This window comes from Myotis brandtii, unplaced genomic scaffold (genome assembly GCF_000412655.1).
Source record: "Myotis brandtii unplaced genomic scaffold, ASM41265v1 scaffold50, whole genome shotgun sequence".
Taxonomy (NCBI): Eukaryota; Metazoa; Chordata; class Mammalia; order Chiroptera; family Vespertilionidae; genus Myotis; species Myotis brandtii.
In genome coordinates this window covers 1,694,653-1,712,055 of record NW_005369061.1, presented here as the reverse complement: position 1 = coordinate 1,712,055, position 17,403 = coordinate 1,694,653, and the positions used below count along the sequence as shown (strand labels likewise).

At 53.1% G+C, this 17,403-nt stretch overlaps 1 protein-coding gene across 1 annotated transcript in view; it reads left to right on the top strand.

Moving 5' to 3' along the window:
- SLC13A2 (solute carrier family 13 (sodium-dependent dicarboxylate transporter), member 2) overlaps positions 1 to 17,403 on the top strand; it is a 33,001-nt gene that overhangs the window by 2,208 nt on the left and 13,390 nt on the right. Inside the window, exons 2-9 of the mRNA XM_005876902.2 lie at positions 12,260 to 12,388; positions 12,975 to 13,111; positions 13,220 to 13,425; positions 14,097 to 14,277; positions 14,374 to 14,496; positions 16,197 to 16,415; positions 16,650 to 16,738; positions 17,025 to 17,146. Coding sequence (XP_005876964.1) covers positions 12,260 to 12,388; positions 12,975 to 13,111; positions 13,220 to 13,425; positions 14,097 to 14,277; positions 14,374 to 14,496; positions 16,197 to 16,415; positions 16,650 to 16,738; positions 17,025 to 17,146 — 1,206 coding nt within the window. The remainder of the gene's footprint in view (positions 1 to 12,259; positions 12,389 to 12,974; positions 13,112 to 13,219; positions 13,426 to 14,096; positions 14,278 to 14,373; positions 14,497 to 16,196; positions 16,416 to 16,649; positions 16,739 to 17,024; positions 17,147 to 17,403) is intronic.

Here is a 17,403-nt window from a genome sequence, read left to right as displayed (position 1 = left end):
CTCCTCAACCCCCCAGCAGCAGTTGTCACAGCTGGGCACCCCTCTTTGCAATGCTCTCCTCTTTTGGCTTTGGTGACACCTTCTCCTGGTTCTCCTGGCTCCCCCTCCCTATTCACATACTCTCCCCCAGGTGATCTCTTGATGTCTCCTGCTTTAAAAAGCGACTCCATGCTGACGATTCCCCAACCTGTAACCCCAGCCCTAACCTCGAAACTTGTGCTACCCAACCCACACTAGACACTTGCACCTGAATATTCTCTCTAAGTAGCACACGCTCTACACGTACAACACAGAGCCCTCGTGGCCCATCTTTCCCACTTGGCTCCTCCTGCCGTCTTACGCGTCAATATAGAGTCAAACATCTCCCTTGGAGCCATTCCTGGTTCCTCGCTTTCTGTCCTTGACACATGCACCAGCAGGTCCTGTGGACTCAAAAATACTTTGAATGCGATCACCTCCCACTGCCTTCTCTGTCGTTTGGGTCACCATCGTTTCTCACCTATCCTTATCCCTCCCCAGACCATTCTTCACTCCACCGCCGGGTCTTTTCAAAACATAAGGTCATCACTTACCTTGTTACAACCCCTTACAGGCATCCCATCAAACTTAACATCCAAACCTCCTATGGCAGCCCCAAGTCCCTGGGCCCTACCCCTGCAGACCTCTTGGTCCCCACGCCCGATGTCCTACCTCCTGTCCACTCTGCTCCAGCCCCGCCAGCTTTCTCTCTGCTCAACTTGCTCATCTCCCTGCCTGGAATGTTCTCCCAGATGCCTCCTTCTCATTCCTTAGGTTTCAGCTTAAATCCACCTCCTCAGGAAAGCCTTCTGGGACCACACCCAGGCACTCTTTATTACAAAGTGCTGTGAGTTTACTTACAGGACTTTCACTGTCTGAAATGATGCATTTGCTTATTTTTTTATTTATTCTCTGACTTCCTATTCTAGAATGCAGGCTTCATGAGGACAGGGACTTTGTCTTTTTCCATACAGAATCCCCAGTGCCTCGCACATAGTAGGTGCTCAACAAGTAACTGTTGAATGAATGAATGAATGTGGACAAAAAGGGCCCTGTCCTGAATTCCTGCTGCATCCCTGCTCTCTGTGGTGAGGCCCAAGCTAACCTCCATGCCCCCGGCCTCTGGCATGGGAAGGAGTTCCACACTAGCCTGAGACTTGTGTCCATGTAATAATAGTTGGTATCTAGTGAGGGTTTTTGTATGCTAGTCATTGTGCCATTTATTTCTCAAAGCACTAATCCTTTTATTTCTCAAAATAACCTCTGAGTTACTGTGAAGTTACTACTATTCCATTTTACAGACGTGCAAATTTTTAGGCCCAGAGTAGTAACGTGATTTGCCTAAAGTCCCAGCTAGAAAAAGGCACAGCCTGGACTGGAACCTGATCTTGGGGTCTCTGAGACTATGAGGGTGATGGCCCTGCTGTGAGTCACGTCCTGAGCCATCTACCCTCACGTCCATCCAGCTGTCAGCCAAACCTTCCTCTGTTGATCAGTCTGGATGCCTGCTGAGCTCCTGCTCTGTGCTGCAGGCTACCAGAAAGGAATACAGACCGTCTGCAGTTGCTCTCAGTGTAGAGGAGCATGTGTTTGCACAGAGGGACAGCCAGAAGGCTGCAGCGGCTCAGAGGAGAGAGAACATCCTTCCAACCGAGACACGGGAGAATCAAGGCAGGTGACATTTGAACTGAGGCCTTGAAGGCTGAGTGAGATTCCAACAGTCAGGGGCATCTATAGAGGGAAGGCCGGCTGAAGGGACTGCAGGAACACAGGTGTAGGGGCTGGAACTCGTAGGTGTGTTAACAGAATTGCTACAGAATCCTTGAAATGCTCGCCACCTGGTGGTCCCCAGCAGATGGGGGACCGTGTGGCCTGAGGCCTTCTCACTACTCTCCCGACCATACAAGCAGAGTGAAGAAGCATCATCAGTCTGCCAGAAACCTTTCATCCATTCATCCATCCATTCATTTACTTCCTGAGGAACACATACTGTGTGACAGGCACTGTTTAGGTTTGGGGGGTGGGGGTGGAGAGACACACAGAAAGCATATACTGTCCATGCAGCAGGCGGTGACTGTGGCTTCGGGAGGAACTGCTGTTGATGGGATGGTCCAGGAAGGCCTCCTGGGTGGTGATATTTACACTAGGACCAGAATGGCAAGGAAAAGCCGGCCAAGCACTGCTCTGGGCAAAAAGCTGTCCAGGCAGAACACATGTGCCAAGGCCTGGGGCCAGGGCTGAGCTTGGAAGGTGGAGGGATGAACAGGGCCACTGTGGCATGGGGGCCTCCGTGAGGAGAAGATGGCTTAAGTTCAGGATAGAGAGGTGGGAAGAGGTCAGCCTATGGCAGCCGTCCAAGGCTAGGGAAGGAGTGAGAGTTTTAAGCATGAAGGGTAAATATTTGCTCAGGGATCAATCAGCTAAATTCAAACAAAAAATACAAATGCCTCCCAGGACCCAAGGGGACCTAAGAACAGTCTCCCAGTGGCACAGTGTCTGTCAGGACAGAGCTTAGCTAAAATCTGCATTATATTTACGGTGAGAACAATAGGTGGAATTCCTTAATCTGAATCACCTGTACTCCTAAGACCAGTATGTGTGCCCGCCCACATACACTTAGAAACCTGTGTAACTAAAATGCCCTTCCTGCAAGCTATTCCTGAACCCAGAGATAGACTCAGGACTCAGGTGATTCACTGTGGGCATCAAAACTGTACGAGGAATTTGGACCTCACTTCTGGGACCCGCCGCTATCTTTAGAAACTTCCTGGCTCTTGGTTGAGAAGGCAGAGTCCAGGGAACAAGGCAGGGATTTGGGAGCCAGGCAGCTGTGGGTCGAAATCCACTCGGTAGCGTGTACAGCCGTGTGACCTTATCCAAGCCTCTCACCCCGAAGGGGCTAGTGTCAGGATGAAATGCGATAACCTGAATGCAGAGAGCATCTGGCACTTGGACGACTCCCTGTGCCCTTGGCCTCTTGTCTGAATGTCTAGCCCCTGGAATATACAATTAGTCTCAGGCCCTGTGCAGATGCCTGACTTCTTTTCCATCGATGACTTCTTTTGTTAAAACGAGCCACTGTGGGCCTCGGTGATTCCTATGAAACAGAAGGCGGGGTGTCTCTGGTCACTCCCACCAGAAGGGTGAGGTGTGGTCCCTAAATGTGACCCCGAGCAGCACTGGGACTCTGCATAGTCGAATCTTCTGGCTTCTGGGGTACATGGGAGTAGAATTAGAAGAAGAAGTCGGCTTCCAGGGCCAGGGGAATCCCTGGAATAGAGAGAAAAGGTTCCCCAACTTGAACTTTGTCCCCAGATTACCAAATGGTGTGCAAGCTTTTTGGCACCTGCGAAGTGAAGGCCAGGAAGAATCTGCAACTGTACAGTTTCCTGGATGTGATCCAGCGAGGAGGCGCAGGGCTGTCGTGAGGCTCGAACGCACGGAGGAGGGTGGGAACGCTTCACTTGTCATCACTCCTGCCGGCTGTTTGGCTCTTTCGTGGACATAGGCAGGCCTGGCGCCAGCTCAAACCGTGAGGTCAGGACTCTCCCCGCTTCTGTTTTCTCTGACTCTCAGAAACCCATTGTTTCCCTTTGGCCTCTTAGAGCAGAAGATGATGCAACAAATTCATAAACATTAAGGTGCAGGGATAAACAAGACAACCCTAATGAGATCGGGCAAAGAATAGGAAGGGAGTCAGCCACCATCACTTGCTTTTGGCAGAGTCTCAAAGGCAGGCAGTAGGGACACTTCGGGATGGAAAAGGGGAAGGCCCCAGGTGTTCCCTGATTAGAGGCGTTGGCAGGGGAAAGGGGGGGAGGGGGAGGTGCAAACTAGAAGCAGGGCATCCTATGAAATTGGTTAGGGGAGCATATTTGGCTTTCACTGGTTGGCCCTGAGTTGGAAGTCGGGGTAGAGAGTGGAGGGCAAAAATGAGGGAAGCTGGTGGTCATTGAGCCAGTCCTGACTGGTGCCAACTGCTATCGAGGCTGTGGTTCAGCTGCCTGGGCTGGTTCCTGCAGAGGTTGCAATTTTATATGTGGACTGGCCATTGTTCCCTTTGTATATCAGTCTCCCAGCAGTTTTAGGCATTTGGCATGGGCCTGTTATTCCTAGAAAGGGTTCCACACACCCCTAGCCCACTCTGTACCTCCCCCCCCAAGTCTCTTCAGTCTGGCTTCTCTCCTTGTGGTCACTGTCCGGCGTACTCCCAAGACAGGCCCCTGGGGGTATCCTCCTCCCATTCCTCCTACCCAACTCATCAGCCACCACCCAAACCCTTTGTCTTCCACCTCCTAACATCTCTAGAGTGTGGGGAGCCAGACGGCCATGGCATACTCAGCCCCAGGGCGCCTTATGTGCCATGCCAGCTCAGCCTGGTTCAGTGACCCTGAGTCAGGGGTGTGTGAAAGGATTGAGAAAAGACAGACAAGAGAATGAAAGCTGGGTCTCGGTGGGATGCTGCTCCCTGATGAGGAGACAGCGCCCACAAGCCGTGTCTTTATTTTATAGCAGATGCCACGAGGCAAAATAGGGGCGTGATCACGTTGTTTACAGCATTCTCGTGAGTTTCAACCTCACTTAACTACATGCACCCGAACTCTATCACAAGGCACGTGGGGCTACGTGTTTGGACCATAGGTTCAAACTTACAACCACAGCCGTTGCTATAATTGTGCCGGGAGGGCCCTGCCCTCCAGCTGGGACTTGCACGTGGCAATGAGAGGACCCTGTCCTTTCATTAGTCCGAGGCTTAAACCTGGCCAAAACACCGTAACCACACCCCACACTAGAGTCCAACCTCTTTCTCCATCTCCATTGCCATGACCTGCTCTGGCCCCTGTCATCTCCCCACTGGGTCCCTAGCACTTCCTCCTACCCTACTGTGGCCTCCCTGCCTCCAGCCTGTGTCCTCCTGTGGCCTCCCTGCCTCCAGCCTGTGTCTTCTGATCCATCTGCCACGCTATAGCAGGTGTGAACTCCTTATTTTCATGATTGATTGATTTAGTGATACATGCACGTTGTGCTAAATTCAAAGCACACAAACAGTGAAGGAGAGGCCCCCTCCCACCTCTGCCCCAGTGCCCTTCCTGAGGGCAGTCCTGGCGACCAGCATGGTGTCTGTGCTCCAGAGCAGGGACTCCGCACCCATGGGGATCTGTGGGCACAACTCAAGCTATCTGTGGGCTTGGATGGCAAAAATGGCCTCTTATTGTCCATACCTCTAACGGAAACGTAGCATTTCCTTCTGTTATGAATGGAGACAACACACCACAATAGTATAATGACAGTTTTGACTTTGCCACCAGTAAAGTAGAAATCACACATATTTTTATATCACATTAGAGCTGTTGCCAGTACCTTGAAATATTGTTTATGTTCATCCTGACTTCACAATTGCTGTTAGCTAGTGATGGTCTTATTAACTAAGAAAAAGTCGCATCTATCACGATCTTACCCACTTTTTCATATTTTAATCACTGTATTTCAAGATAGTTGGTTTTCTTTATAATCCTATGTGTTTTATTTATTTTTTAAATTTGTTTTTTAGAGATAGAAAGGGAGAGGGAGAGAAACATTGATCGGTTGTCTCCCATAGGTGCCCCAACCAGGATCGAACCTACAACTTTTCGGTGCACGGGACAACACTCAAACCAAATGAGCCACGCTGGCCAGGGCAGTATGCATTTTATTTAATGCATTTAAAAACATGATTCTAAGATATATATATTTGTACACATATTTTTTAGATCACATATGGTAGCATCAGTTTAATCTTTTAATAGAAACACTACCCCCATCATATCACTCTCTCTGCTTTAAACCCTTCAGGGGCCTCCCTTTTCCACCCTATCTTCTTGATAAAGTCCTTGATCCCTCCCAGGGCAGGCAAGGATCTTCCCAGGCATTATGCCCTTCCGAGAATTCATCTTGATCTTTTATGCCTCATTCTGTTCCCTTTTTGCTTACTTCCTCACCCCAACACCTTTCCCCCACCCACTAAACTCCTATTCATCCCTCAGTACCCCCTCAGTGTCTCCTCTCTGGAAGCCTTCCTCAGCCTAGAAGGAGGGAGGCCAGGGAAGGGGCCCCTTCTCCTACCATCCCACTCTCTGGTCTCTCCTTTGCAAGGATGCTTAGCAGGCTGCCACCCAATGCCTCGCCTCACTCCCTAGACCCAGAAGAGCTTAACGCCAGCAGCATCCCTACTTGCCAGGGGCAGAGGGGCAGAGGGGCAGTGGGAGTGGCCTGCTCTGTGCTAGCCCATCCCCACCCCCAGGTTAACCTTCAATCACCAGGAGAAACAAGTTGTGACACCTCTGAGACTGTGGGCATATTTGCTGCTGCCCAACGGCCACAGATCGCTCTGTCCCCGTAACGGGTAAAGGCCGTAATGCCCGCATATCCCACACCTTGCCCACACCTAGGGTCCAGAGTCTGCCCTGGATTCCCTGGCACCTTCATCTTCATGTGTACCTCTTGCATTCACCCTGATTTCCCAGAAGCCCAAGAACACTTTTCTGTCCCAGTGCCAACCCTGCCACCTGCTCACTGCCGTCCACGGGCCTTTACAGCGTATAGCTACCTATTCACATCCCTCATCCTTATAATAACCCGGCAAAGTGGGTGTTTCTCTGACTTGTTGATAAGGAAACCTCATAAAAGAGATACTTGTGTGTACAGCTGGGAATACTCAGTGTCGCTTATCAAAAAAAAAAAAGAAGCTGAGAGGAGTTAAGTAACCTGCCCAAGGACACACAGCAGTAAAGCTGGTTTTGGGTACGCAGGTTTTCTGAACTCTGACCTGTGTTTTCCTTTACAAAAGAAGCAAGCTGCCAGCCCTCTAAGTAGACATTTCTTGATAGTAATCAAGAAATTCGTGAAACTTAATGTTTAGCGGGAAACTCTGAAGGGATACGAATGGCTTTGAGGTTAAGGTGTGTATGTTGGGTGGGAGGGTTTATTTCTTCTGTCCACTGTTGGCTTTGCAGGGCAGCCCTATGGGCCAGCTCACACTCAGACTCCCTGAGGGCCAGGGCTGGGCCTGACTCATGTCGGTACCTCTAGTGTCCAACACTCATTCATTCGGAGTGTCAACTCCAGCTGGATGCCAGGCACCCTCCCGGGGGAGCAGAAGCAGACGTGGACCCTGCTCCCTGGAGAGTATGATCTGAGGACAAAGATTGATAGTAATCAAGAAATTCATGAAACTAAACGTTTTATTACAGACGGTGATGAGTGCTATGCAGAGGACGTACAGGGGCTTAGGGTGTAAAAATATGGTGACTATACCCCAGCCTGGAAGCCATAGAGGCTTCCCTCAAAAGAAATATTTGAGCCGAAACCGGTTTGGCTCAGTGGATAGAGCGTCGGCCTGCGGACTGAAAGGTACCAGGTTCGATTCCGGTCAAGGGCATGTACCTGGGTTGCAGGCCCATCACCAGTAGGAGATGTGCAGGAGGCAGCCGATGGTTGTTTCTCTCTCATCGATGTTTCTAACTCTCTATCTCTCTCCCTTCCTCTCTGTAAAAATTCAATAAAATATATTTTTAAAAAAAAGAAAGAAAGAAATATTTGAGATTTCAACACCGAGTAGACATCAGCTGGGCAAAGTGGGCGGGAAGAGCGGGAAGTATGTGCCCAGGCCCTGTGGCTACAGGGAGAGTGAAGCCTTTGAGGAGCTGGGCGAGGGCCAGTGCGGCTGCAGCAGGAAGAACAAGGAGGAGAGGCACAGACTAGCCCTGAACTTCTCCTCAGGGCAGCAGGAAACCCTGAAGGGATGTGAGCTGCTCCGAGGTGAGTGTGTGCATGTTGGGTGGGAGGTTGACAGTGGATTAAACAGATTTGCACCTCAAGATCACTCTGACCACAGCAGGAGGAGATGTCAAGGGCCAGAGGGGAAACTAGGGGGTGAACAGGAGGCTACTGCTGGGATCCTGGTGAGAGATGCTGAGGCTTGGACCAGGCTGGTGGCCCAGAGCTGGAGAGGAGTAAAGGGGAGCATCCGAGGCATCGATCCAGCAGGATTGGAGGCCTGGAGGGGGATGGTGTTTATTGAATGAGTGTCTGATGAACAGGTTTGATCCCCACGTTCTCACTTCTAAAGGTGTGGATGGTGACCTTGACATAGGACACACGTGGGACCCAGGGAAAGGGATCCCCAGGGCGCTCTCCTCTGGGGGTACCCAAGGGGCTGGCACCTGACTCAGCACACAGACAGCTCCCTGACCTCAAACCCAAGTGCTCCAAGGTTCAACCAGTAAACGTCAACAAGGCAGTGCTGGACTCCCTGTGTCTCAGTTGCCTCACCTCTCAATGAGTAACGAGAACCACTGCCTCATGGAGATGTAAGAGTGACATGAGCCCTAGCTGGTTTGGCTCAGTGGATAGAGTGTCGGCCTCTGGACTGAAGGGTCCCAGGTTCTATTCTGGTCAAGGGCACATGCCCGGGTTGCAGGCTCGATCCCCAGTAGAGGGTGTGCAGGAGGCAGCCGATCAATGGTTCTCTCTCATCATTGATGTTTCTATCTCTCTCTCTCCCTCTCCCTTCCTCTCTGAAATCAGTAAAAATATTTTTTAAAAAAAAAGAATGAAATTAGAGAAACTGTGTGTAAAGCACCCCCCGGGCTCTGCAGGACACTGTAACCTCCACTCCAGCTCGCCTCCGCCCCACCTCTGCATTGCTGGGACTTGCAGAGACCCCTGTGCCCTCTGACATAGGGGTGGGCCTGGAAGTTTAGAGAACTTCCAAAGTGATTCAGGGAGGCCACAGGGGTTAGTATGAGGTAATTATTTGCCTTCTCTCTCCTCGGGGATTCTAACCCATTTCTGAGCCATGACTGCCTTTGGTTGTCTGGTGACAACTGTGGGCCCTTCTCAGAAGATTGCTCTGAAATGCACAAAATAAAATGCGCAGGGTTACAAAGGAAAGCAATGCTTTTGAAATCCAGTTATCACAGTATGAAAATAATTCATTGCAATTCAGAAATTTAGGTGCTCCTTCATGAATGCATGGAGTAAGATCTAGTGTTGGTGTCATAACTACCATAATTTCAAAGTAGTGATGGATGTCAATGCTACTTTGAGATAACTGTGGCAACTGATGTGTGTGGGTATCTGTAGCTAACAGCCACAGTCAAACATCTGGGACGAAATCACCGATCGCGCCATTCACAGTTGTATGGTCTTGTTGCCCACGTTCACAACCTCAGTTAGATGTTAGCAGAAAAGTGAAATCGCTTTCCGATCGGACTTGACGGATTTTTGGAATTCCACGCCCCAGTGACGAACCCCATGAACCAGGAGGGGCAGATCAGCAAGTCCTGAGGCAACAGCTGGACAGACTCCCCAGGAAGGTGGGAGGGGGAGCCAGAGCCACAGCCCCCTGGCCAAGGAAGGCTCCTGGATGGAACTGTGAAACCAGTTTTGGGTTTTGGTCCAGAGACAGATAGACAGACATGGAGAGGGACACAGAGACGTTGTAATGGGGTAAGGGAGCCATAGATTGAACGCACCGGAGCTCACAGGGGCTGGTTTGACTATTAACAGCTCCCTTTGGAGCACTATTTGTGCATTTGTTTGTTATCTGTGAAATGGGAACAATAGTCATTACCTCACAGAGCAACTAAATGCGATTAAAAAATATCGGAAGCGCCCTAGCTGGTTTAGCTCAGTGGATAGAGCTTCGGCTTGTGGACTGAAGGGTCCCAGGTGGGTTCAATTCTGGTCAAGGGCATGTATCTCGGTTGCAGGCCTATCCCCAGCCCTGGTCAGACGTGTGCGGGAGGCAGCCAATTGATGTGTCTCTCTCACATCGATGCTTCTGTCTCTCCCTCTCCATAATATTAATTTCTCTCTCTCTCTGTCTCTCCTTCTCCAAAATATTAGTTTCTTTCTCTCCCTTTAAAAAAATTAAAGGATTAACAACAACACATCTGAAGCACAGCACGGTGCTTGGCACAAAGTAGTCCTCAGCGTTCTTCTGCTGTCGTGATTAGCAGAGCTTTCTTCTGATTCGGCAGTGATGGTCCGCCCCAGCCCCGCTCCTTGGGGTCGCCAGGGACCAGAGGGGCTGGCCTGCCCTTAGCCCCAGGGGAGGACGAGTAACTGGCCAGGACAATCTTTGCAGATGAAAAAATGGTCGAGAAAACTGCAGCTTCAGCAGAATCAGCCTCCCACTGGGGGAGGAGTGGGTCTCCGGTCAAGGGTCAAGGTGGCCCCACCCCTGGAGCCCAGGAGTCCTTGTCTGGGGTAAGGAGAGGTGGTGGCGGTTTATTGGAAAGAAACTGAGCCTGGCATCAGACAGACGTGGCTCTCCAGCAGGGCCGGGTGCGGTACCACTCCGGGAGCGCCAATTACGTAGACGATGGGAGAACTCTTGGAGCTACACCATCCAGACACCTGGCCTGGGTCCCGTGCGGCCTCTGCCACTCCCTAGTTCTGCGGCCCTGAGCAAGCCACTTACCTTCTCAAGCTCATCTCTAACGGGGGACACCACACCCACCCCAACGGCTGTTTGAGTTTATGCAACAACATAAAACAACCAGCTCCTAAAAACTGCTCCATACATAGCAGCTTCTCCCCTCCCCCCCCCCGGGGCCCACCCCAAACCCAAGCTTCAGGGTACTAGGGCATGAGGTACAAAGGGGTGGAGAAAACATGAAGGGCAGGGCAATTGAGACAGGTAAGAGAGGAGAGGCCCTCTAGCCCCAGCATACACTCCCTTCCCTTTGGCAAACAAAGAATTGGCAGGTGCCCCTGAGGAGGCTGGGATGTGGGCACCGTTCTCTGCACCCCGCTTCCGCAGGCTTCCTTCTGGCTAATGATTCCCCCACCTTCCCTGCCAGCCCTGCAAAGAGGCTCTGTCAATGAGTGTGTGTGTGTGTGGGGGGGGGGGCACGGCTCTGACATTAGGGGTTGACTGACTTCCATTCCTGCTCCAGGCCTGAGGCCAGGCTTCTCTAGACTTGGAGGCCTTGTCACAGAGAGGAGAGCCTCTGGTACCCAAAGAGTCACTCCTATGACTCAGGGTTTACCCCACAATTCCCTGCACAAAGCAGGGGTAGGAGGACCTCTCACATGCTCTATAAAACGTGAATGGCGCCTCCTAGAGTTGTGCAGTGCAGTAGTGATCATGCCAGGATTGCTAGGAAGGAGACACTCAGCCATTCCCCAAACTCTCCAATCATTCGTTTGTTAAGAATAGATTTGCGCCGAAACCAGTTTGGCTCAGTGGATAGAGCGTCGGCCTGCGGACTGAAAGGTCCCAGGTTCGATTCCGGTCAGGGGCATGTACCTGGGTTGCGGGCACATCCCCAGTAGGAGATGTGCAGGAGGCAGCTGATTGATGTTTCTCTCTCATCGATGTTTCTAGCTCTCTATCCCTCTCCCTTCCTCTCTGTAAAAAATCAATAAAATATATTAAAAAAAAAAAAAGAAAGAATAGATTTGCTCACCCTAGCCAGTTTGGCTCAGTGAATAGAACATCACCTCGCCCTAGCCAGTTTGGCTCAGTGGATAGAACATCACCCTGCAGACCAAAGGGTCCTGAGTTTGATTCTGGTCAAGTGCACGTACCTCAATTGCAGGCTCCTCCCTGGCCTGGGGCCCAGGTCAGGGCTCGTGCAGGAGGCAACCAATCGATGTGTTTCTCTCACATTGATGTTTCTCTCTGTCTTTCCCTCTCTCTTCCACTCTCCCTAAAAATATCCTCGGGTAAGGATTAACCAACCAACCGAACAAACAAACAGAAACAAGAAGAGATTTGCTCTGAAGCCCACTGGGTCTTGAGCTCCAAGGATCCGGATGCCACAAAACTGACTCTGTCCTCATGGAGCTTACCTCCTAGCAGAGGGGACAAACGCTAATTAAATCATCATACAAACAAATACGTTCTCCCAGGCTCCGATAAAGCCTGAGTACCAGGCAGAGTCCACACTGTCCAGGCCCCAGTCTGGCAGCCCCCATCTCATCTAGGGATCCTCCCCTGGGCCCTCCACAGTCCCCTGGGCTGGGTGGGGCCCTCCAGCCCCTCCCCAAGGTCAAAGTGATGAGTGCCTTGCTTTGGTTTCTATTTCCATTTTGAAATGGGACTTTGGGCTCAAAAATCAGTGACTGTGGGTTTCACGGGCTCTCTCTACACCCTTACAAATGGCCTGTCTTCTCCGGGGGCAGGAGGTGACAACTTTGGGATCCGGGCCTGCCCCCTTCAAAAACTCTGCCCCTCTCCTCCCACCCACAGCAAGCCTACTGTGCCTACGCCATCATCCTCATGGCGCTCTTCTGGTGTGTCGAGGCCCTGCCCCTGGCTGTCACCGCGCTCTTCCCCCTCATCCTATTCCCCATGATGGGCATAATGGATGCCGCCGAGGTAAGCCTCCCCCGTCCACAGGAAGAGGGTTCCCGGGGAGGGAGGGGTGTACTCTAGGATGCTCCTGACCCAGGAGGCCTCACCATAGGCAGGGCCCACAGCAGAGGCGCCCCGTCTCCGCTCTGCAGGTCAGAGAGCACTGAGGGAGGAGTCAGCTAGAAGGCAAGGGGGCAGGACATTCTAGAAGTGCCAAGTGCATGGCTGGTGTCAAGAGTTCATTCAAAGGGGGAGTGATGAGGCTTAAGCCAGGGAGGTGGAAAGGCCTGGTGACAGAGGGAAAGGGGCCCTGGAGTCCAGATGAAGAGCTCAATTCCTCTCGTTCAGTGACCATTAACCTTGAGGGCCCTAAAACTGGAGGGCTGGTGAAAGCATAGGGCCCACCCCAGAGAATGAAGGAGTTTGGCAGGAAGAGAGGAACCTGGTTAATATTAAATAACGCGGAATCCAAAGACCATTTCCATTTGGTTCCAAGAGCCCAGGAACCAACTTCTGTTTGTGGGGATGTCAGTGACTGTACCCCGAAAGCCCAGGGGCACAGTAGGAGACCCCAGGGTCTTCCTGCCTCTCAGCTGTCCCTGCCTGCCAGGTCTGCATCGAGTACTTTAACGACACCAACATCCTGTTCATCGGGGGGCTGCTGGTGGCCATTGCTGTCGAGCATTGGAATCTGCACAAGCGCATCGCCCTCCGCGTGCTCCTCATCATCGGGGTGCGGCCTGCTCTGTGAGTTCCCACAAACCAGGGCAGGAGAACCCAAGGCCAGTGGCCTTCTGGGCACCCAATCCCTGCTGGGGCCCTGGAGCACGCGTGTGTCTGTCTGTCCGTTCCTAGGCTGATGCTGGGCTTCATGATGGTCACGGCCTTCCTGTCCATGTGGATCAGCAACACGGCCACCACGGCCATGATGGTGCCCATCGCACAGGCCGTCCTGGAGCAGCTGCACAAGGCACCCGAGGACAAGGACGTCGAGAAGGGCAGTGACAACCCCACCTTCGAACTTCAGGAAACAAGCCCCCAGAAGGAAGTGACCACACTTGGTGAGAACGACGAGGCTGCACCTTGCTCCAACCCTTCCACTCTTGGGGGGTGGGGGGCGGGTCTGAGGGACATCCCTTCCCAGGGCTGGTCGTCTTGGGTCTTTTAGGGAAAGAGGGAGGCAAGAAGCGCTGTGGCCAACTTGTCCTGGTTTTCCTGGGATTTTCCCATGTGCTGGGAACCCCCCACAGCCCTGGGAAAACCAGGATGCCAGGTCACCCTGGCAAGCAGAGAGCTGGAGTCTGGGTGGGCCACGAGGGGTTCAGGGTCCATTCATCCTGTGTGGTTTGGATGATCCTGTGCCCTTTTCTATGCCTCGGTTTCCCTCTCGAGAGAGAGGTTGGGCCAGATGGTGTCTGAGGTCATCCTCACCTGAGAATCCAGGGGTGCTGAGCCCTTGCAGGCCTAGAGGCGGCCTCTGCTCCCAGGAATCGGGGCTGCTCACTGACAAGGCATCCTTGGGCCAGATGGTGTCTGAGGTCATCCTCACCTGAGACTCCAGGCCTAGAGGTGGCCTCTGCTTGCAGGCCTAGAGGCGGCCTCTGCTCCCAGGAATCCGGGCTGCTCACTGACGAGGCATCTTGCCTGCACCCCAGGGACCAGGGCGCTCCAGCCATGACCCCCGGAGCTGCCCTGCACCCACTCTCCAACCTGAGCTCTCCCTTGTTCCCAGATAACGGGCAGGTCCACCCTGTCCCACCTGGTCCTTTGGAGCCAAAGGCACAGAGGACCCAGGAACAGCTCCGCTTTTCCCAGGGCATGAGCCTGTGCGTGTGCTACTCGGCCAGCATCGGGGGCATCGCCACACTGACTGGCACCACACCCAACCTGGTGCTGCAAGGCCAGATCAACTCGTGAGTGGCGTCTGCACTCTCACTGGGCGGGGGGTGGGGAACGGGACCTGGTGGTCGCCAGGCAATGTCACTCAGCAACCTGCCTCCCCTCTTCAGGATCTTCCCCGACAACGGCAATGTGGTGAATTTTGCCTCCTGGTTCGGTTTTGCCTTCCCTGCCATGATCATCTTGCTGGTGTTTGCCTGGGTGTGGCTTCAGTTGCTCTTCCTGGGGTTCAAGTAAGTGGCAGAATGGGTGAGAGAGGCCCAAGCCCCTGCCCTTATCCCCTGGGTACCCAGATCGCCACTGTGGAAATGACAAAATCACCATCCCAGTGAGAAGGCCTCTCCCTTCCAAGGCCCCTCCGTGCACTTGGCAACTCCCCACCCCCCTGTGAGGTAATTACTGGACCAAGAGTATTATTATCATTTAGCAGATGAGCAAACTGAGGCTTGAGGTAAGAAGTGCACAGCTAGGTTTGTCAGTGCTGGGATGGAAAACCAGGCCAGGTCCCAGCCCACAACAACACTCCACAGTCCTTTGGTAAGTGCTTGATGAGAACGCACTGGGAATGTGTTGTACCCCGACTGGATTCCCGGCCCTGGGCTAGGACCTGGAGATACTAACAGACATAAGGCACAGTCCCTGTCCTTGGAGCTCACCCTCTGATGGGTGATGGTATGGGGGGGCCATGACATAGGGAAGCCCAGGTGCAGTGGGAGCACAGCCCAGGTGAGTGGGGGTTCCAGAGGCTCCTGGAGGAGATGATGCCAGAACTGAATCTTGTAAAATTAGAAGTCAGCCAGGTAGAGAAAGGGGTAAAGGCATCCCAGGCACCTTGCACCAATGCACAGAGGCAAGAAAGAACATGATACATTTGGGAGAACTCTAGTCCCGTGTGGTTGAAACCTAAAGCACAAAAAAGGAATATCAGGAGATGAAGTTAGAGAATAAAGGGGGGTAGGATTTTGGATGATTTTGTGTGCCATATAAAGAGTTAGGACCTTGTCCTTGAGGCCGAGTAGTAAATAGGTTTTATTCTTACTAACAACCCTCCGTTACTTGTAGTCATTAGAGTTCTGAGTTGAAAACCACATGAGACCTTGCTAGGGCTCAGTAGGAAGAGTCTGTGATTGATTAGTCATGTCTGCTATGAGTACAGGATAAGAGTGGTGATATGAGTGGTACTGTGGTATGAGTTATTTGCCCTTCCTGCCCAGGCAGTGGAGAGCCACTGAAAGTTTTTAAGCCTGGTTGCTATACTTTGGAAAAATCACGTGGGCGTGTGTGAGGAGGATGGATTGAGATTGGGAGCTGGTACAGGCAAGATGGTAGTCGAAGAGACCAGTACAGTGCCAGGCACCAGGGGGGATTCAAAGATGTGGGGAGCATGGTCCTTGACCTTAAGGAGGTCACCATCCAACAGGGGAGTTGGGATTTGCCCAAGTGAAAAGTGAACAGGAGGTAAGTAAGCGGCCTACAGAAATGGGCTAAAGCCTTTTGTGCGTCTGGGGACGATCGGGGTGGGGCTCAGGCTGGCAGAGGATGCCCAGAAACTGGTCAGAGAGGGAGGGGAGGATTTCCTGAAAAGCTGCTGGAGGAGGGGAGCAGTGAGTCAGAGCCAGAAGGAGGCATGGGGTCCTCCTCACTCTGGGCAAGGGAGGGCGTGGCTCAAGAGAAGCCTTGGAGAGATCGGGGGTCAGTGGGGCAAATGGAGCAGGGCCAAGCACGGGGGCCCCCAACCCCAACCTTGTCTCTTCCTCAGGACCCCCTCCCCAAGTCTTCTGCTCTTCTTCCAGAAACGGGTGGAGTCAGGGCCTTAGTGTAACACCTCGGAGGTGGCCTCTGCAGCCTCAGCCCTTCCATCACTCAGAGGCCCCTGTTCCCCGGCCGGCCTGGTGCAAGGCCCTCAGGAGCTGCCCTGCCCCTCTCCCTGCAGCTTCCGGAAGAACTTCGGCATGGGCGAAGAGGCACGAGGTCAACAGCAGGCAGCCGTCCGAGTCATCCAAACAGAGCACAGGCGGCTGGGCCCCATGACCTTCGCCGAAATGGCTGTCACCTTCCTCTTTGTCCTCCTGGTCCTGCTCTGGTTCACCCGGGAGCCAGGCTTCTTCCCTGGTTGGGGCACCCTGGCTTTTTCCAATAGCAAGGGAGAAAGGTGAGCATTCCGGGGGGGAGGGGAATACTGCAGGGGCTCCCCTAGCGAAAGGAGGAGGGGAGGGAGCAGGGCCCCGAGAGCAGAACAGAAGGTAACACTGGAGGGTGCGGGAGGGGACACTTGCCAGAAGGGGTTGGCCCGTCGGTGGGAGGGGCTCCTGTCCACCGCCTCCTCCACCCTGCATCCCTGAGCAGCCCCAAGCCACTAAGCCTGCCCTCCCTGCCCCACCTGTAGCCTGGTGTCCGATGGGACAGTGGCCATCTTCATCAGCATAATCATGTTCATCGTGCCCTCCGAGATCCCAGGGCTGACTCAGAATCCAGGTAAGCACCTGGACTGGGGCAGGGAAGGGCCTCCGGGCAGCCCCTGCCTTCGGGCGTAAAATGTGCCTCTTGGACCATATTTGGCAGGATTAGACAAAGCCCTGAGAGGTTGGTGTGACTTACCAAGGACACAGGGGCTCAGGGACAAAGTTGGGATATTGCAAAACTGGGGTCCCCCTCCCGCACGCATTCAGCGCTGATAGGAACCCACACAAGAGGCTCCAAGTGGAAGAGCGGGAAGGCCTGTTGACTCTCGCTGACCCACCCTCTTCTGCCTGGGGAGTAGAAAAACCCGGGAAGCTGAAGGCCCCGCCTGCCCTCCTCAACTGGAAGACAGTGAATGAGAAAATGCCCTGGAATATCGTTTTCCTGCTGGGTGGTGGCTTTGCCCTGGCCAAGGGCAGTGAGGTGAGAAACCCCTGCCCTTTCCCCAGCCTGTTTGAGGGAGACCCTGTGGCAGGGAAAGAGGGGCGACTTGATCCCTGCTTCGGCGCCCCCTGGTGGCCAAGCCTCGCAGCTGCTGGAAAGAGGTTAGACTAGAGAGTGTCGTCTGAGAAACAAGCTAAAGGGATCTTTCCCCAGTTGGGTTCTCAAAGCCAAAGGGGAGGCAGATTTCTCTGGTGGGCAGGGACTGTTCTCCGCGACCCCCCTCCCCCCCACACCCC